The following is a 22,077-nucleotide window of genomic DNA, read 5'->3' on the forward strand; positions in this document are numbered from 1 at the left end:
TACATTGGCGCTATCAAAGCATCTGTAGTGACGTTTCAATTGCTTTCAAATCTCGCTTTCATATGTGGCAGGCCCTTTCGGATTCTTTTGCCATGTCTTTGGGAAGCATCTTTGGTCTATAAGCAATCCAACTGGCACTTCCTGTTTGTGTTAGCAGTGTGTGTTTGAGAAAAAGCGTGGCGGTACCAGCCGCAGTGCACTCAAGTACATAGAACAGCACTACAGACAAGAAGGGTAAATTAGGGCTTGAACTTCAGCTACATAAGAACATTTTAAATCTAGTCTGATACGTCACCTAACCAAGCACTTTTTCGAAAATTCAATGCCTTTTTGTTAGTCCTTTAGTTTTTGGGCTCTATAGTAATACTGTTTGTACAGTGCCATAAAAAAGTATTTGCCTTCATTGCAAATTATATACATAGGTATATATATTTGCATAATTTAGCCACTTTCATGTTTAGTATCAAACAAATGAGGCGTTAAGACAAATATATCCTCAAGTAAACAATGAGGAAAACAAAATAAAAACTTTTAACAAAATAAAAGTAAAAATTACAAAAACAAGTTTTAGTTAGTAAATGCACTGTATGTATTAAAGGGGAAAACATTCAAAGCTAACTGGCATTTTGTTACTAAGTGCTTTCCTCCTAATCCTAATATCAGCAGCAACAACTGAAATGAAGCATGGCAATGACTCTTTCATATCTCTGTGGAGGTATGTTGGCCCACACTTTCATAAACAATTGCTTTAATTCAACAACACTGGAGGGTTTCTGTTCATGAATGTCTTTTTAAGGTCATGCTAAAGCATTCCAGTCAGACTCAAGCCTGGACTTTGACTAGGCCACTCTCCAACCTTTTGTTTTTTTCTGTAAACCATTCAGAAGTGACTTGCTGACACATTTTGGATCATTGTCGTGGTGAAGAACCCAAGTGCACTTCTGCTTGATGTTGGAACTTGATGGCTGAACATTCTGCCTGAGGACTTCATGGTAAACAGCAAATTCTCTGGTCCCGATCACACCAAGTCGTCCAGGTCCTTAAGTACCATTACCATGTTACATTGGTACATTGGTATGATGTTCTTTTTCGAAAATGCTGTGTTACATTTAAATAAGACAAAAAGCTCGACTTTCTTTTCCCGGTGCATAGCATTTCCTTTCAAACGTTTTTCAGTCATAGTTTTTTTTGTTTTTTTTAATTGTTGTTCCAAAGTAAGACAAGCCTCTGCTCTTTTTGGTCAGCAGTGGGTTTTGCCTTGGAACTTTGGCATGAATGTCTTTTCGGAGAAGTCTTTTCCTTATTGTTGAGTCATGAACACTGACCTCACTTAACTAAGGCGAGGGAGGACTGCAGTTGTTTAGACGTTGTCCTGCGTGCCTTGTGCAATATTTGTAGGCTGGCTGGACACCACTGATTTGTATTTTCTCTATTTGTGGATAAGAACCCTCACTGTGGTTCACGGTGAGTCCGAAAGCTTTAGGAATGGCTTTGCGATGGTTTGCCAGACTGACAGAGGTCAATTACTTTGTTTCTCATCTGCTCTTGAATTTTTTGGGATTGCGGCATTTTGATGAAGATTTTTGGGATCTTTTAGTTGACTTCATTTTGTCAGACACGTTCTACTCCAGTGATTTCTTGATTGAACAGGTCTGGAGGAAATCAGGGCTGGATATGCAGCATGAAAATAAACTTAGCCCTACTTAATATATAATTTGACAGGGGGAGAGGGATATTTTTTACACACAGAACCAGATAGCTTTGAATATATTTTTTTGATGAAGTAAATCACCATTTGAAATTGCATTTTATGTTCACTTGGATTATCATTGTCTGATTTTTTATTTGTTTGATGATCTTAAAACATAAAGTGTGAAACTATGCAAAAAAGTAAGGATTTGAGAACGCCAAATACTTTTTCACAGTATGGTATTTCTACAGATTAGTTATTATTGTATGGCTATAGAAATTTGCCTGGTTAAATTCAGTAACAGAAAAAAAATTGAGTGCATGGATCCAGAAATAGATTTTGCCCTTCTGAAAAAGGTGTTCTACCTTTTGAGTCTTAGAGCCTTTAAAGCCGCATGGAACGCACTAAGGGTATAAGAAGGAAGTGGTGAAGGAAAAGGCAAGAAGACCACAAAAAAATGAAATGTTACAGCAAGAGTAAAATGTAGAAATTTTAAGCACAATTTGATGAAATAGCTGCTAATTTAGCACAGACTGATGACAATATTCTAGTCATTACTTTCTCTCTAAATTCAGGATACCTACTGTACATGACAAATAAAATATGAAGGCCAATATAAATTCATGTGGTAGATGCTGATTTTTGGCAGAAAAAAAAACATGAATCGCCTTATTAAGAAAATAATAAATAAAAGTAACGCATAAAATATTTCCCCCATAATTCATTTCAATGGGCAACAATTATACAAAAATTATACAACTTACGTTGCTCACCTGAACTTTACTTGCAAAAATTAAAATGGTTTTGTTTTGAATGACTGGTTAATAGAATGACCATATCAACAAATTTCACTGTATATATTCAAGGATACAAGTTCTGATTTCAATTTATGTGTAATAAATATTGAGACTGGAGTTACAACTGCTGGAACTGCTGAATTAATGTACATAAAGGTAGGAAAAAAAAAAATAATTCTGCAAACATTGGACATTTGGCCAATTATTTTGGCTGATATTTGAAAAGTCAAACTGTGGGACGAGTAATTGATTGGGCCCTAGAAAATATCATAACCATAAGAAAATAATGTAACAGTATTTATTGGAAACAAGTCTCCAATGTTTAGACCACAAAACAATGGTTGCTCATCCACATTCCACAGAAAGTTCCTACCTAAAGGTTCCTACCATATTTTTTTTGTCAAAAATTAAATGGGGCCTTTGAAAGTGTAGCAGTAGACATGCACGGCAAATAATTAAATACATGTAAAATTCAGCAAATAATAAGAGAGAAATTCTAAGCGACAGGGCCAGATGGCAGTACCTTTGTGAGGGCAGCTACCCGTTGTGCTAGCTCGGCTTCCACCTCTGGCAGAGTCTCTGCTTTGCGGATAGTCTGCTGCAGCTTCTGCTCTGCTAGTTCCAGTTTCTCTTGAAGCTGCCGGTTTCTGTCTTCAGTCTGTGTAAGAAGGAAAAACATCACAGCGGTAAAGATGAGAAGCTTCGTCGGTAAATCCAAGCCAGTGGCTTTATATTCTAACCAAAAACAAACAACAACAAAAAACGAACTTGACTGAAAATGTTGGTGTGCAAAGTTGACAATGACATTTTGAGTTCATTCTTAGTGTGACAGAAAACCCAAGTTTTCAAAAGAAAGGATGACGGTAAAGATTATTCCCAATCAAGCTTACTGACCAAATGTTTGTTTAATTTCTGAATGTTATTGATGTGCTTGAGTATCAGGTCTCTTTTGTGCGATCTTTAACTGACATAATGAATTATCAACTCTAATAACACGACTTTAAAGTTAACATTAAATCCAACCACCGACGGGATCCAACCTGACACCGACAAACGAAGAAAAAAAACATGGAAACAAAACACAGTTCGAGGCTTGTCATTGGACAATAACTAACTACATCATGCATGTCAGACCACCAGCATAACGGCTCGCTGGGTTTGCTGGACCATTGATGTCTAAAAAATGTGCAAGTCTGCAAGAGATACGAGTGCCAAATACTTTTGTTTCATTTCAAAATGATGAAGATGTTAACAAAAAAAACACAGACTTTCTTGGCATTGAGAAAAGAGCTCAGTTAAAATGCTCCAGCCTACACCAATATGGTTGGCTCACTTACTTGTCTAAACAGGGACTCCTTGTTAGCGACTTCATTCTCCAGCTTGTCATTGAGGTCGTGGACGGACGTCGCCTCCCGCTGAGCTGCCAGGTAGCGCTTCTCTAGAGTGGTGATCCTCTCTTCCATATCCTCCTTCTGAGCCATAGACTATACACAACACGCACAATTACATGCATTATTGCCAGCATTTTTAATGATAAAACGAAAATATAACCCTGATCTCTGTCATTTTCAGTGGACTTGTGATGACAAACCTATGAAACAAGTCTAATTTGCAATGTTAACACAGATAAAACTGCCCAGGACAAACTTTTGAATTGCAAAAAGGTATGGTAATGCTAAAATATTTGCCACTATGAACAGTATATTCTAAGGATGGAACAAGGTTTCGCCATGAAATTTCCCGTCCTTGCGCAGCACTAGATCTATTTTGTTTTGGCCGTCTTTTTTGGCTTACACGCTTTATGAGACTCGCACCAGGGTGAATATAGCAGATGTCTGAAAGGGACTCAATCTCATGAGGCATCTCGTCTCGTGGGGTTTGTGTCTTGTCCCATCCCCACTGAAAACTAAGGATTAAAACTGCCACTACAACATTGCACTTACTTCTCTGAGGTCTCTCTGTAATCGTGTATTCATGTCTTCAGATTTGATGAGGTCTTTTCTCGCAGTGTCCACATCTTCCTCCAGCTCACTGATTCGAGATGCCATCGCAGCCATGCGCTCCTTCATCTGGCCCAGATCAGCGGTTTGACGGTCCACAACACCCTGGAGTTCCCCAACCTTGCCGAAACCAGAACCACACTCATCTTCCTGACTGAGTGATCCATCAGATGACCGCTGTGGTTATATAAATAATACAATATAATATTAGAAGTCTATTTTCCATCCGTCCATCCGTCCGTCCGTCCGTCCATCCGTCCATCCGTCCGTCCGTCCGTCCGTCCGTCCATCCATCCATCCATCCATCCATCCATCCATCCATCCATCCATCCATCCATCCATCCATCCATCCATCCATCCATCCATCCATCCATCCTAAAGCGAATGAGTCGTGATTTGTTCACTCGTTCGATTAGACATGGCATATGGAATCTTGATTCAGAATTTTGAAGACTCTGGTGCATGTATGACATCACCGGAGCGCCTATTTTGTTTACATGGTAACCAATTAAAGAGCTCGTCATCTGTTGTGTGGGAAATGACAGCTGGGGTAAAAACCTGCTTCCTTCTAACATATCATGATTTCTACGAGCGAGGAGGAAGATGAGCTGTTGCCGCTAGAGCCAGCCAAGGACACAAGCTCTGGTTAGCTTTGCGCTAACCAGCATATAGAATGCCACAGATTAGTTTAAAATTGGACCAACCCAACACAGGAAATTAATTGATGGTTTGGACTGTCATGGCATCTGCCGTTGGCAAGTGTATATTCCAAGGGATCATTGACATTTTAAGTAAGTTATTTCAACTTAAAAACAACCCGTATGATTCAGACAGGCGACCACTAGCCACCGGTATTTGGCATCAATACCAACATCCTTTTCTGTGATGGTCTCATTGTTAAAGCCCCAATCATAAAATGACACATCACACATATCATAGCTGCATGTCTGCTGTTTCTAACAACTCATCCTGCATCAAAATTGCTAAAGAATTCAATGACTTATAATGAAAGGAGCAACTGGCTCTCACGAAGCACTTGAGCTAACCAATCCAGCATTTGCTGCAAGGACCTTTATCACTACTATCATCGCGAACTGTCACTATCCGGTGCATTAAATGACCCAGATTTGACCATTGGCCACAATGCAATGTGAGATTGTACTTTAGGGAAGCCGTTTGGAACAAAAAAAAACCACAACAATTTCAGTTAGAACAAAATGGCAGCAATGCGTATGTTTAATACATTTTCAAATAAAAGAATATCTGTCTTTTAAAAATGTATGTGTGCCCTGCGATTGGCTGGCAACCAGTTCAGGGTGTCCTCCTCTTATTGCCTGAAGTCAGCTGGGATAGGCCCCATCGCGCCTATGATCGTTGCGAGGATGAGCGGTTCAGATAATGGATGGATGATAAAGCGCCAGTCTTATGAAATCACTGCATTTCCACTGGATTTCTTTTTTAACTTACTTTCCAGGAAATACGTGTTCACTGTTTAGACTGTCAGAGCACATAGAACATATTGAAAAGAAAATGTTTGACATGACTTCTGCTTCATTGTATTTTTTACTCGTATGCATTCTTTTTACACTACGTTTTAAAAACATTACTGTTATAACTTTTAATTTAGTGAAAAATGAAGTATTAACTCCATCGTATAAATGAAGTATTTTTAAAACCCAATATTTGCACTTCTACTTGAGTAACGAACATAAATACTATTGACACTTCTGGCTGTAATAATTGAACTCGCAATGTTTTAATTAAATTAACCAAGCAGGTGGCAGACCGGCTTTCTCACAGACTTGCCCACCAAAAGCTAATAAGTAACCTCACCTTCCCATTCGTGCTTGGTGTATTTTCAGAGTTGTGGTTGACCTCACTGGTTCCATCAGCCAATCCCCTTTTCTGGCAGCCCTGCTCCCTGAGGTAAGCCAACTACAGAGATAGTTTGTTAACACAGAATTAAGTCATTGATTTACAAGCAGTACAACACGGGAACCTTTTTTTCTATTTGTCATGCGTAATGCAAAAAATATATATACAGTATATTACCCCCGGGCTTTTAGGTCATGCCTCAGCAACAAAAGATGACTGTAGCATTAAGTGCTTCATCATAGGGCATAGATAAAATCTAGGACAGTTCACCATCCTCTAGGGCTTTTGTCAATCTTAATCCCATTCAACAGGGAGATTTCAAGACTTGTCTGCCCTTTAAAGGGATGTGCACACAGAGGGGTAGATTCAGTTCCTATTTCTCAGATTCAGAATGGATATAGAATAATAAGTAAGGAATTAAAACAGAAAAGTCCCGGGAGCAGCTGAACATATTAAGTACAGTAAAAGCAATATTTCATTATTGAAACAATGTGTGTCAACGGGCGTTAGCATGCTGACTGGGGTTTTTATGAATTTAGCCAGGGTCTGACATTAAAGTTTGAGCCAAGTTGTGGTGGTCCTGTCAGAACCAGTACTGGACGATAAATACAATTTCAATGATTATTTTATACTTAGCGTCTTTTGACACAGTACAACTGGATTACTGGCTATAACTGTACTGATCTTATGAAAATAAGAGCACTACAATTGCACAATATATACACATGGACAAAATTATTGGTGGCCATTTTTTCATGAAAGACGAACAAAAACTAAAGGAAAAAAGCATTAATAAATCAACCAAAGAAATTTTTTAATTGTGGTTGAAGAGAATTACTTTTAAAAACAAATTCAGGCCTTGACAAAAATGATGTAAACCTTTGAGGCAATTACTGCAACCAATCCATTTGTGTAATTTTCAATCAGACTTGCACCTCTCAGCAGATGTTTTGGTGCACTCTTTATGAGCAAACTGCCCCTGTTGTTTCAGGGTTGATGGGTGCTTTCTCCAGATAGCAGGACAATTATGGGTATTGCAGACTCTTCACAGATGTATGTTCTCTAGTATGCATTGATAGTCTTGAAATTACATTGTGGACTGCACAAATTCAAGACACCCTGTGCCAGATGCGGCAACGTTGCCCCAGAACATAACCTTCGTGTTTTTCACACACAGTAGGGACAGTTCATTTCTCGATATTATGACTAGCCAATTGTAGGCAAGCTCGCTCTCTGTGAACTGATGAAATAACGATGGAAAAACGTTCCGAAGAACGGCAGTTCATTATTTAAAGCGTACTGACAAACAGAAATGTTCTCACCTCTTTGTGTGACAGGGTTAACTGTTCCTCCAAAACACTACATCTTTCCAAGGCGACTCGCAGTCTCTCCCTTACCTAAAAAAAAGTGAAAGAAATTCCGACGCAATCATACATTTTAACGGTCTGAAAGTATATGCATACAATGGTACTTTATAGTAAACTTGGCATAATAAGTCCTACCTTCTCATCAAGGGCTTTATGGTGTTCAAAAAGTGACTTAAGGGCTTTGAGGACTTCCACTTCACTTGAGACTCCAGCAGGAGACTGAGCTTGTCGTTTCACGACTGTCATCCTCAGACTCCGCTCATGACGAGAAACCAGGCACTCCAAATGCTCCAAGAGGAGCTGAACAAACAACCAATATGAGAAAATGAGATAAATTGCGAGGCATTACACAGGTAAAATTTTCATTAATAATTACCAACACGATTATTGCAAGTAGCCTACAATTCACAACACAATTGTTTCCATTGTAGGTGATTTGAAAACATATGTGATGCTGACTTTATGACAGAAGGCTCTACATTTTTTTGTTTTTAGATTTTTTGTGGAGCAGTTTTGACTTCATTTAAGGAGCGACATTTCAATTTTGAGTAGCAATTTTTTGTGCAGGTTAAACCCAGGGCCCTGAGTAAAAATGTGACTACTAAGAATTAATAATAGTTTTTTACGTAATCAACTGTTATTTCTTAATTCACATTGTGTAAAGTGGCAAACTATATTTTCGTGTCAAGAACAATTTTCAGTGGGGCAATTTCAAACAGATTGAAAATTTTGAACTGAGTATAGGCAGAGCTAAATTGATAAAAAAAAAATACTCTCATCTGATTTGGAGAACATTTATTGTGCAGACTTGTTTTAATGTAAAAATATTAAAGAGGAAGTCAACCCCAAATTTTTCATACAATGTGTTGTATGTGCAGCCCAACTAGTCAAAAATGTTCTGGTTAATGTTTTGTTTGTGGAATGTGAATTAAGCAACAAAATTCCCTTGTTTTTATTCATCTCAGGGGGCAGCCATTTTGCCACTTGCTGTCGACCGGAAACGACATCACAGTTGCCAGATCACAACCAATCGTGACTCACCAGTTTTGTGAAGCTGAGCTATGATTGGTTGTGACCCGAGACCTGGCACCTGTATGGCAAATGTAATTTTTAGTCGATAGCCAGTGGCAAAATGGCCCCTGTGATGGATAAAAACAGGTGGATTTTGCCTGTTTAATTCATGTTCCACAAACAAAACATTAATCAGAACACTACGCGTTGACCAGTTGAGCTGCACAGAACATATAACAAATAAATAGCAACTTTATAACTACGTGTTTTATTAATAACATTTTTTACAATTATGCCAATTTTGAAATTGTGGGGTCTAATAATCTTAATCCTAATTGAATTTCAATTAGTTGTACAGCCCTAGTCTAACGTAGAAGATGGTAAAGACAATCTCTAATTTCTTAAGAATTCAAACCACCACGTTTTGAAGCATAACATTTCAACTAACCCGTGTGTTGTTTCTCTCAGCTTTCAGTTCTGCAATCTCTTCCTCCTTTTCCAGCAGTTGTTCCCGGCACATATTCACCTCTTTTGTTAGTGCTGCAAACTCCTACAACAAAACAAATAAAATTTTACTATGTCTTCCGACCAAGCTCACTTTGGAGCGTTAAACGCGATAGGCCAGGGTTTTCTCATTTACCGTATTGGCCCGAATATAAGACGACCTTGATTATAAGACGACCCCCTCTTTTTCAAGACTCAAGTTTGAAAAAAGACTTTTTGAACACCAAATTTAATTTTTATACAGAAAATAATTACAGTACATCTTAAACAAATGATTATAACAATATATTCGAGAGAAAAAGCATGTTATTTTGCCTCATTCAAATCATACAAAAACTGTCTATCACATCTTAATATCTGAACATTTAAATATGTAAACTAAAGTGCAATCACATTTGTAAATGAATGGCTTCTTGTTTTTGAAATGTAAATAAACCTACTGTTTCTTCATTATCTGTTATCTCTTCTCTTATTTTCTTCTCTTTTCTTTCTTACCGCTATTTTTTGTTTTTCTTCTTCATGCTACCGCTATTTTTATTTTTATTCTTCGTGACAGGGGTTCGCTTTGGCCTGGGGAGTTAAGTTCAGCATTCACTTTAAAGATATCCGGCGCCATCTAGTGTTGTGAATGGGTATAATGTCTAGACCCCAAATGTAAGACGACCCTCACTTTTTCAGTCTTATTTCAATGCAAAAAACACCGTCTTATATTCGGGCCATTACGGTACTTCACTGAGACATGTAGAAGTGTAATTTGCTGGTTTGTACAATCGAAAATCACCAACTGTAACCTAGTGTTGTGCAAATGCAACTGTTAACAGGGCTCTACTAAGTTTTGCACTGGTACACACAGATTTGCTGATGTACAGTTGTCTCATTCGGCATGCAGTAGTTTTGTATGAATATGTTTAGAACAACCAGTAGCTGCTAAAACAAGTATGTTAATTTATATAACCAAAAGGATATATAAGATATATAAGACCAAAAAAGGGGCGGGGAGGATACCACAGCAAAAACAACATCAGTGAAAGGTTGCGGATAGCTGAGCATTAAACAACTTAAAATGTTTTATTTGTAATAGTTCAACAAAATACTACAAATATACAAATTTGAATGCTTCCAATAACATAACAAAAACATATTAGAACAACAGAACATGAAAAACATTTACTCTAAGATTTCTTTACACATTACTGGTACTTTGTAATTTTCTATTTGTTTATTATTTGAGCCTTTGGATTGTATAAAATTTCATTTAATATTTCCCGTTTGATATTCCAACCATTAGACTTTGAAGTCATGTTCTCGTTATGAGCCTATTTGTTTCAACAGCAAAATGTGAATGTATTACAAACGACAATACAAATATTCAATCACCATTACATGGCACCAGTATCAGGCCGTAACACATGCATCAAATCAGTTTCCATGTTTTAAGCCAGTGACCTCTTGATACAAATTTATGGTTCGAGACCCAACAGTAGCACATCCAACAGTATTTCTAATTCTACATGCAGCACTAAAAATAGGCAAGAGCACACTCTTGCCAAAATGTGCAGCGGGTTGTGAGCGCCTCAGTGAATGGGAGTGTCCTTTATAAAGCCGTCCTTTATAAAGAAAATAGTAGTACTAGTTATGTTAGATGGCTGGTAACGTGATAATAGAAACTAATGGAACCGTCTTTTCATTTATCCCCCAAAGTATTCTTTTTTTTTTCTTCAGACTGAGCTTCAGAATCTGGCCAATATTCTCTTTCAGGAGTGTGGGACTGCTATTGCCTATCAAGATCTGCCTTCTGCCAGCCAATGATACGCCACAGGAGGCTGGCCTTTGGGTAATTACAGAGTAGCTCACTTCCTACATTCCAGAGCACAAGCAAAGGTTGTGTAGTACCAGTACCAGCGCCCTTTAACATTCTAAATTCACTCCTTCGTTCAGCCTTTAGCCCCGGTTTTCTCAACTGATTTTCTTGGTCAAGACAAATAGGCGTATTTTATTTTAAATCCCTGAAAGTTAGACGAAGCCTATTAATGTAAAGACGTAAGCTGCAGTAAATTGACAAGAAAAAAATTGCATTTTCAAAAGTTCTAAGTGACAAGGCAAGCTGACTCAATCCTCTGTAGAAAGAATGTCTCAATCGGTATTCTGTTTACGTGACATAACAGCAGCCAAGTAACTTCTCCGTCTCTGAAGTATTGTGGGTAACCACAGTACACAGCTATTTGTAATTCAAAATATATTTTTATGTGATTATTTCAACATATCCTCCAAGACAAGCGGACTCAATCCTCTGTAAAAATAATGTCTCAATCGGTATTCTGTTTGCGTGACATAACACAGCAGACAAGTAACTTCTCTGTCTCTGAACTATTGTGGGTCACCACAGTACACAGCTATTTGTAATTCAAAATACCTTTTTATGTTATTATTTCAACATATCCTTCAAATTTTTCTAATTCGGGTGGATTAAGAAACCAAAAAAATCACTCGTTACAACACAAATTATCTAAACATCGACTACAACTACTAACTGCTACTTCTACTACCACTATTATTATTATTACTATTAATACTATTATTATTATTATAGTTTCCATGATAGCAAAAGTTGTGAAAATGGTGTGAGACACTATACGGTATCAGTACACGTATTGTATATAAGAACATTACATGAACATATTTATAATGTCATAATTATTAGTAGTCTGGGCATCCCTACTGAAACTGCTGCCCCTGTGACCCAATTCCGGATAAGTGATAGAAAATGGATGCGAAGGGTAAAATATACAAGCAGTCCGTGCTTCGCCAGTCCATTTACCTGCACTTGCCACATTTTGTCTTAATATTTTGCTTTATCTTTAAAAAAAAAAAAAGCTTAGATTTCACTGAACCCATATTACCATCATTATCAAAAATATCAAGATATGAAATTCTGTCCATAATGCACATTATTGCATATATTATTACCGTTTTTTTCCGTGTATAATGCGCAAAATTTAACTAATTTATTGTCCTAAAATCTGGGGTGCGCATTATACATGGGTACAAATTTTTTTTAATTTTTTTTTTTTAATTTTTTTTTTTTTTTTTTTTTTTTTTTTTTTTAAGAAAATCATGGTACAACAAAACCAACAACAGGACTGACCGACAATAGTGTGTTTGTACTGTGCTCTGGTCATTTCGTCAAAGAAGGGATAATAGTCCTCTTCTCTTCTTGACTGACAATGAATGTGATAGTTTAATACAATCAGCAAATAACAAAATGCGTATTACAGGTAATATTTTATTTCACAACACTTTGCCATGTTCCTTTCGTCTCTGCTGTTCACTTCAAACACGCTCCATACGAACGCAATGCTCTCGTATCAGACGCTTGCTCGATCACCTGCTCGTTTGCTGTCACAATGTACCCTACACAAATCCGAAACATTTGTTGCGGCTCCGAGTCACGACGAGGGGCAAGTTTTGGTTTCCAAGGGTGTTTTTATTCCTCTTCAACGTCTCTCCCATACAGAGCCGCCTTTTTCACATGTCCGCACGTCACTTTCCTCTCTTTTCATCTGATCGCGGTGGTGCCTTTACGGGCAGTCGGAGAAATCAACGCCAACAAAAAAAAAATACATCCAGCCTAGTTAAGACCATACCAAAGACTATAAAAATGGGACCCATTGCCTCCCTGCGTGTGTGACGATCATTGGGACTTAAAAAAAAAAAAAAAAAAAAAAAAAGCAAAAAAAAAAAAAAAAAAAAAAATTGGGTGCGTATTATACATGGGTACAGGCTTTTTTCCAGCATCAACATGCCATTTTTAGGGTGCGTATTATACATGGGGGCGCATTATACACGGAAAAAAACGGTATATATAATATATTACATATTATAATTTTACATGATTTATGTTTATGCCATTTTTTGTGGTGAATGCTTTAAAAAGACTGCAAGTCCAAGTGCTTTTGTAAATTAGTAAGTACTAGTATAGAGGTACATATATCTTGACTTGTGTATCGGGGTACGTATCCTATCGTAAGGTTAACAAAGTTACCCAGCCATAAATCACAATTGCAAAATATAACTGTTAATTTTCCTCAGCGATGACTGAAAACTGATCTGTCTTATGAATGACTGCATTGGCTCTAAACAATTCATTAACGCATCAAACAGATGGACAATGAGCTGGTCTTTGTGTTGAGTGTCAAGCCAGGTAATAAGATCATGTACGCATACTTGTCACGCTACTCCAATGAAAGGCATCTGATACTGCTGCATGGAAACATCAAGGCTTCAAACATCCATCATTATATGTTAAAACTGCCCATGGCATTCAATTTTGCAGTGCAGGTTTTGTTTTTCCCTCTGAGCAACATTACACATGTAAAATAATTTCACAGCATTCACAAAAGCCAATCATAGCACGCTCAGCTAACAATGTGCTATAGATGCCAGGCTATTACTTCCTAGTAGATATTACTGTAGAGGACAAAACTAAAACCAAAATAAAAGATTACTTTATTCCTTATATTCTATCCTTATTGCACATTTTTCTGTCACCAAATATAATTTGCGTGAACTGTATTTTTTTAATATTGTGAAATGTTTGAATAAGATCTACAAATTCATTTTGTAATGAATAACTTCCCTTGACGCGCTTCTTGCGAGTCATATTGATAACTCAGGGAATTCCAACTCTTCAAACTCATTCATTCTTTAGCTTTGGGTTTTGAGAACCACTAAGGGTATGTTACAATTGTCATGAGTTTACAGTGCGTTTTGCCAATCTATTTACACAGCCTGCACTGTGGTTGGAATTTATAGAAATTTCTATCACTGTTCTGCTCTGGTCATGTTTAATAACATACATGATTACTAGGGGTGCAACAGTACAGATAACCCACAGTACGGTCCGTACTTCAGTTTTTGCACCACAGTTATCCGTGCAGTTTTGGTACACCTTTTTGTGCATGCAGAAAACCCTTTTTTTGTCTGCTGAAATATTGCTTTATTTTGTTTTTCAGCAGCACTTTTTTAAAATCTGGGATGAATGTAATTAATAATGATTTTGACACTTCAAAAGGAAAATAAAAAAATGTGCAACCCTCCTGTAGCTGGTGAAGTTAACTTGTAATGAGGATCTTTACCTATATAGTGTTAAAGCACAATTTAGAGTTCTTTTAGTTGTGATTCTCTTTACTACATGGAGACGAAGGTTCGAGTTAAGGCGCAAATGAAAAAGATAAACAACTACAATGGATTTATTTGATAGGTGTAATGTTATGTAGTTTGTCCAACTGGAGTGCCCGTGTCATCGCGTGTCTTTCACTCAGCTTAAATTTTGAATATGTTTTTTATTTTTATTTCATGAAACCATGACTGTGATTGGTCGCAGAAACAATTACTTCTCTATGAGATTTTGGAACTTTGATAAGGCTCTATCGATTCTGTAAATGTGAAAGACAAAGGGGCAAGCTCCTAGTCTCTCCTGAGCAGAAGAAGTCCAAAATAGCAGCTGCACTTTTGGAAAAGCAAATGAAAATCTTAACTTATGACTGCCAACATTTACAAGTGATTTTTCTAAACAAGAACCCCAAAGCAACCGATGAAACTCAGACCTGGCAACCATGGATGAATGGACCTGCCACCAGTTCAAGAGCGTGGGTGCCAGCCCAAGCCCAGCAGGGATTGGACATGACATCATGGAGAAAGGGCTTTTTACCAGCTCGGACGGGCACATAGATGGTGCCCTGTAAATACTTCAGTGTAAAATGAACACAAAAGATTAGGTAAGAGAAAAATTGATTCAGAATGCAGAGCATTTAACCTGCAGTGGATAAACGATTATTTTTTTGTTCAATGCAAAGAAAAGACTGTCATGTCAAGAGGCGGTGGCGGTATTCAAAGAATACAATCTGCGGCGACAATATGAATCCCGTCGCAAAGACAAGTATGATAGCTTGCAAGGCCAAATGCGAGCAGAGAAACTCAAAGCTCAAAAGTGGACTGTTAGCTCAGCAGAATACTACATTTGTGCGCCAAGCTCAGTAATCTGGCAGATGCAGGCCCACAATGTGAACTGATGAACGTACAAAGGTAAGCTCACTTTTCTGATTTGAATGAGTCATTCTGAGTATAAAAAATCTAATCATAATAAAATATACTGGGATAAAATCCATTTCCACAACCATACAGGTTGTGGTACTGGTTGTGCTGTGTCGGTGCTGTATCTGTTCAGTTTCTCAGCCTGCTTGCTTTGTGGTTTTCACAGGCAAGTTGATGAGAGAGAGAGAGCTGCAGACAGCGATGTCTACAAGCCTACTGGAAAAGGATTATAAGGAAGGAAACAAGAACTTTGAGAGCCTGCTCATTTAAGTAAGAGATTCTGCTCTGTCAACTAAACTGAATTTAGACCTGTTAAGATTGTGCACGGCACAACAGAAAGTTTATGTTCCATGGACTTTTTTTCTGTGAAGAACCCAGAGAGGGTTATTTGGTAATGATTTATTTCATAAACAGTGTTGTTTGTTTCCTGGATTTTTTTCTGTGAAGAACCCAGAGAAGGTTATTTGGTTATTATTTATTTCATGAATAGTGTTATTATTTATTTCCCGACTTTTGTTCTGTGAAGAATCCAGAAAGGGTTATTTGCTTGTGCTTTCTGGAAAACAATACATTTTACGATTAGGCACTCCTGCAATCGTCACACTTTTTTTGTTACAAACCACCATCAGAGAAGGGAAAGGTTATGTGGCCCTCACAGGAAAAAGTTTGGGGTGTCACACGTAAGGCCCGGGGGCCAGATACGGCCCGATACATAATTTTATGTGGCCCGCAAAGACCAATTTTGTATCGACTTTGTGTCATTAGTAAAATTAAAAATTGTCTTCACTTTTTAAAAACAAAGATATTGCTAGTAATTTTTATCACCATTCATCTTTTTAAACTAAACAGTATTTACTAGTCCCTGATTTCAAAACTAGTTATTCATCAGTTTGTTGTGTAGCCTATATTGTATGTATATAGAGGCTTTGCAGTCACGTGGTTTTATCACGTGATTTTGTGTTATGCCGCCATCTTGGCGGTCAACTAGTCAGCTCGTTCCTACGTGTTTGTATGGATTGTCTGATTTCTGCGCTACGTTTTCACCGATTTCTTCCGAATTATGGCTGATTTGCTATCCAACGAAGTTAGGCATTTGGATGAAGACTCCAAGAATCGTCACAGAGAGAAGTTGAAACTTGTTGGCACAACGGATCCGTACCTTTTACCGAGAAGCATGCTAAAATCGCCCGAGCATTTTGCAACAGCCGACCTGCCTGAACGCTCATATCCAGATATTTATAATTACCTCGTCGATTTGTTTTGTAATGGCATTTCATAACTTGACATATTAAAAAACTGAATAGAGTGAAATCATTCAGATACTGTACCTGTCTGTTCAAGTTGCTACCATTTTTATTATTTGTTTATTTTTGCATGATGCCACATCTGATTGGCTTGAAAACTTAACCAATAAATATAATTCAATATTTACATTGATAACGTTTTCAAGCATCATGAAAAAATAAACACAAAATAAAAACGGGGGGGGGTGAACTGAAGAAATCATCCCATTCCCTGCCTTGCTGCTCTTGCTGCCTTTCTAAAAATGCACCCAGCATTTTCAACAATCATATTTGTATCATCCCATATTGTATTATTTCACATTTTGTGAAACAAATCAGGGGTGAATAGTTTGTTTACATACCTGATATGAAGTCCTCATTGCATATCCTTGTGTAAATCGTAGGTTTCCATCGTTCACGACGAATATCCGCGATCCATTTATCACGTTTTTTCATGTTCGCCGGAAATCTATAGAAGCTAAGATTTGGTTTATCGCCTCGTCTATTGCTACATCCAACAGCACAGCAGGTATCCGGCATTTTTAAGCTCAAATAGCAGCAGATATAACAAGAAAGCGTGTGTGAGTCGTTGACCGGCACTGAAAAGTTGACCGCCATGATGGCCGCCAAGCTAATGTGGGTAGCTTGATGACGTCAGCTGCAAAGCCTCTATAGAAGGTGTTGACAGTCATAATGGCCCTCCGAAGGAAACTTTGACAACAATGTGGCCCACAACAAAAATGAGTGACAACCCTGCAGTGTAGAGGTGGAAATTGGGGAAGTTATTATCGAAACACCACAGGTGAATTGACGGCATTTAAATTGCAGGGAGAGGCGGTTCACATTAATCCTTAAAATATTTAAATGAAATAATATACATACAAACTGAGCGAAACTGGAAAAGAAAAAATTACAGATATAGCGGTTACAGTTTTAACATGCTATGTGTGGTGAGCAGCCACACGGCAAAATCACATCACACACAGAGGGATTTCATCAATCAATATTCCTTTTCGATGGGAAATCTCTCAAAACATCCCAGGATTAAATGTGATACTGGAGTAAACAAAAGTGGCGGATCAAGTAGTGATAGTATTTTGTTCGTTTTTAACAGAAAAAGAGTGTAAAGAAAAAAAACTAGTGGAGACAGGGTGAGCACCGACTTTCTGTTGCGCCATGGCGGTTTTCATTTTGGATTTCCCACCGCGCTTCCACACCTCCTCGCCACCTTGTTTTCTGATTGGCTGCATGTCACTGACAATCGGTTGCATGCTCGTTTGTTCTTGAAGAGCAACACACGTTGTGAAGTCGGGCCAAAACAATCCAAAATGAATACCCCACTATTTGAGGTGGGACGTCTTCCCGAGCAGTCAAGATCAGTCAGAGCACACCACACGCGGCAAGATAAGTCTCCACCTAAGCTTGTATTTGGACATGGATGGTTTTCACTTTACAGCAACTACACAGTTGCAAATTGTTTAAAATCAAACTATTTGACTGAATAAGTGATTCCCTCAAAATTGTGAACTTTCTCACGGTCTGATAAATGTAGAATGATTTTTTTCTACCTCTTAAAGATCGAACTTTTTTGGAAAAGGACTTAACTATTACTCTGACAGGCAAATTCTGGATCTGGCCCCCCATAAAAGTCCATACGTCATAGTTACAGTACAGCACGCTTGGTAATTCATCACCAGCAAGAAAAAGATAGAAGACCTACTATGTCCTTGTTCTCTCTCACCTGTGGCAAAGCAGTGTTGAGTTGTCTCTGGAGGGAGTCCCTTTCGTGGACGACCTCATGCAGCTTACCCTGAGCCAAACTCAGATTTTCTTGGGTCTCCCTCAGAGTCTCAAGAAGACGATCCCTCTCCTCTAACATGGACACCATCAGTGATTCAAAATGACCTTCAGAGTCCGACTGTAATGGGGAGCCGGACCCTCGATGACCTGTGCCACCTCCTCCATTAGGCCCTTCTGTCTCACTGATGGTGGGCATCACTTCACACATCATCTGTAATCATGAATTGGAAGAGACATTAGGACATGAGCAGGAAAGGAATCAGAACAATACTGAAGCATAACAATAAAAGATCAATGCTGGCTTTTACAGGCAGTGCAAAGGAGGCTATGGTTGACTACAATTAGTTTGACTATAGGCTATATATGTTCTGTAGGGTTCTCTCAGTAACCTACCAGATACAGCCAGGCCTATTTACAATAGTGGGCTGAATCTGTCTGTACAAGAACCTACCCTCCAGTTTGCAGCAACAAGTACAAATCGAGAGTTTTTTCTTAACTCATTTATAAATTGTTTCATTTGCATTTTAGTTAAATAATTTCCCAAAGGTTTAATATTTTTATTTACTGATTCTTTTATTTGTTTTGTTCATAAATTTCTCTCTGTTTCAAAATACTGAAGGGCAAAGTATTGTAAAACATTTTATCTTTAATTCATATATTTGTTGGACGTAATGAAAAATGCTAAGTTAATATATTCGGTATGTATATACTTAGAATTAATCCCCCGATTAATCTAATTTTTTCCCCCTTTCAAATATCGGCATCGGCCTCAAAACATTCTGATCGATCGGGCCCTGTTTAGCGCACCGTATGAAAAACACAGCTAGAAAGATTCAGTAGATTACAGACAGTAGTTATTCTTCCTCATATGTAACCAAAATGTATGTCAGAAAACACCTATGTAAGCAAACAGAAGAATCTGACTCCCTAAGTTATTTGACAATATTAGAATTGGAGGCAAGTCATTTTGATATCAAGTCTTGGCTGAAAGAAATATGTTACTAAACACTGCACAGATTCAAGACAGCCAATGGTCATAATATCAAAAATGCATTTGCTGTGACAGCCAACACACTCAAGAGTCAACAAAGCATATTGCTAAATCTTATTCAACAAACAAATCAGCTGAAAGTGCTTACTGTTAAATTGTTGCAGCAATAAGCTGTTGTTCTGTTCAAAGATCAACAGTAGCCCCTGTTCAACCATAGGAAACTAAGAAAACTGCATTTTTTTAAGAATATGGTTAAAGGTTACAATGACAATTTAGTAAGAATCACAACCAGTCTCTAAACGTGGAAGTTCACATCCCTCAGACAGATTGCTAGACAACTGCCTGAAATCATGTGAATTGGATTTTGCATTCCAACAAAGGAACAAATTGAAGCAGGAATAAGGTAGTAGAAAACACTAGTTCGATGGCCTCACATGCTAACAACAAGCGTTTACCTTTTATGGACTCCTGGTTGTTTAACTGCATAATCTGATAAATGTGAGTAAAAGATGGAATATACTTACAATGAAACCTTTACAAAATGCCTTCACTTCTGTCTAGCCTTCAACTTTGCTGAGAACAAAAACAAAACAAAAGTGGCTGGCTGCATGGTGCCTGTGTGCAAGGGCATTACATGCTGACAACCAATTCCCTCACACTGCTGCACTCAAAGTACTTTTAAAAATGTCACCCAGAAGCTGTTGTGGGATGCCGTGTTCTGTGTGAAAGGCAAATAAATGCCAGACCTACGCTAGTAGCTATTTTTGCAGAATATCTGCGTCGAACTGGTCATGAGTTCATGTGATGGTGGTTGAGGTGGTTTGGGTTAAGCATCTGTGTAGTGTGAAGTGACAGATGGTCGGTGCAAATGCATCATGGACATCATGTACACCAAAAGACCAAGTAGAAATAAATGGAACAATATTTTAAACTTATTCTTGGTCAACATTATCTCTGTACAAGACCCAGCTGCAGGACTAGCTTTGATATTCAATGGGCTTTAAATGAGTTGACTAAAGAAATATTTCTGGTTATCTCTACAACTTAACACATTTTTATACATTGCATTTTAGTCATGTAATAGCATGCTTTTAATAGATAAAAAAAAAAAAAAAAAAAACACAACTCGTCAGTACATGTATAGAAGTTGGACGTCTGCCTGTGTAACACAACGCACTTATCACACATACCTACTGTAAATTGTTACGATAGAGCCCGACAACGTATGTTGTGTTTGTAATTGTTTTGTACTGGACTTTATTATTTAAGTGCCAAATACTGTACCTTGAAAATCAACAATATTTCCCACTGGCAGGTAAACGACGTCCAGGTGCTCCTATCAGTTCGTGAAGAAGACTACCAAAAATCCAAACATTAAAATATGAACTCCACTCAGAAGCTGGGAAACTGTATTAAGGCTTTGGATATGTTTCCACAGTAGACAAGGCCTCAAAGCAAGCCCATTGAGCAGGGGGCAGGATTCCAACTTCGGCCGGCTAACTCGGTCAGAGCTAGCTAGCATTAGGCAAGTAAACCGGTGATTGATTCAGTCATTTGCATATCTAGAAGTGTTTTCTTTACGTTTCAAACCAACAACGACTTTAAAAAAGTAAAGCGCTTCCGGGTGGATTTATCACTTTAAAACAAGTAGACAGCAAACCGTACCGCAAGTACGCTGACGTGGAAACAGCTGTGCGCTTACTAGCCTTGGCTTAATTTAAAGCTAAATTCTTTGGCTTTAAATCCGTTTGGAGTCAACAGTTAGCCAACGTTAGCTACTAGCCAGCTAGGTGGCTAACGCTCGCTAGTTAGAAAGACTAACTTCGCCAAGATAACGACGACGACGAGTTGTCGAAAAGTTGATCAAATGCCAACATCTCTGGAGTCTATGTGCCTGACATCGTCTCGAGTGTCGATACGGTTTTACACGCCAAGTTAAGACGATAAATTTGACAAAAACAATTAATAGCGCAAGTAGCGTTAGCGCGTCGGCTAACATTAGCTTCCCGTCGACTCTGAGCTGTAGCGTCACCACATCGGGATCAACTCTGAAACTTCCAGACAACGCTTGAACATTAGTTATCGTCAACCTGGGGAATCCACAATTAGCATAAAAATCCCATTGTTCGAGTTTCCAATGTTATATCCTTAGTTTCTGGTATTTCCACGTTAGCGTCTGTCAGTCCAGTCTTTCCCTGACGCCACTGCCTGCCAGCTTGGGCAGTCGGGACAGCCAATGGTGGGCTTTCAGTCGCAAGCTCCTTTCACGAACCTGGTAGTCCGCGGCAGGGGAGCCCTTCCCGGCTTGGCAACAGCAGGGGAGGGGGAAAGCTGCCACGCTCTGCTTCATAACAGCAACTCACTAGAATAGATTAAAAATAAGAATAACACAAATATTTCAAATATTTGCACGCTGTTCAACGGTGCGAGCAACCCTCACCAGGTTGTTTATTAGTCAAGTAGCGGTAACAGCTTGGTCGGCATAATTAATTATTTGCAAATTGTTATCAGCAATGTAAGGCTAAACCTAATAGTGCAATGTGACCTACTGTATATACAAATATTATACAAATGCAATATCCAAATTATATAGGCCCAATTTTTATTCCACCCTTTTTTAATTAATTTTTTCACTCTTCCGTAGCTGCAATTAAGAAGCATTAAAA

The 22,077-nt window shown here is 38.2% G+C and overlaps 1 protein-coding gene across 1 annotated transcript in view; it reads right to left on the bottom strand.

Moving 5' to 3' along the window:
* Positions 1-21,740, bottom strand: part of ppfia1 (PTPRF interacting protein alpha 1) — a 52,872-nt gene extending 31,132 nt beyond the window's left edge. Inside the window, 9 exon segments of the mRNA XM_037247861.1 lie at positions 3,011-3,145; positions 3,825-3,971; positions 4,431-4,664; positions 6,321-6,422; positions 7,685-7,759; positions 7,865-8,029; positions 9,189-9,290; positions 18,362-18,631; positions 20,696-21,740. Of these exon segments, the coding sequence (XP_037103756.1) occupies positions 3,011-3,145; positions 3,825-3,971; positions 4,431-4,664; positions 6,321-6,422; positions 7,685-7,759; positions 7,865-8,029; positions 9,189-9,290; positions 18,362-18,631 (1,230 nt within the window). The 5' untranslated portion in view covers positions 20,696-21,740.
* Between the last annotated feature and the right edge of the window lie 337 nt (positions 21,741-22,077).

The sequence above is a fragment of the Syngnathus acus genome, chromosome 3 (genome assembly GCF_901709675.1).
Source record: "Syngnathus acus chromosome 3, fSynAcu1.2, whole genome shotgun sequence".
Classification (NCBI taxonomy): Eukaryota; Metazoa; Chordata; class Actinopteri; order Syngnathiformes; family Syngnathidae; genus Syngnathus; species Syngnathus acus.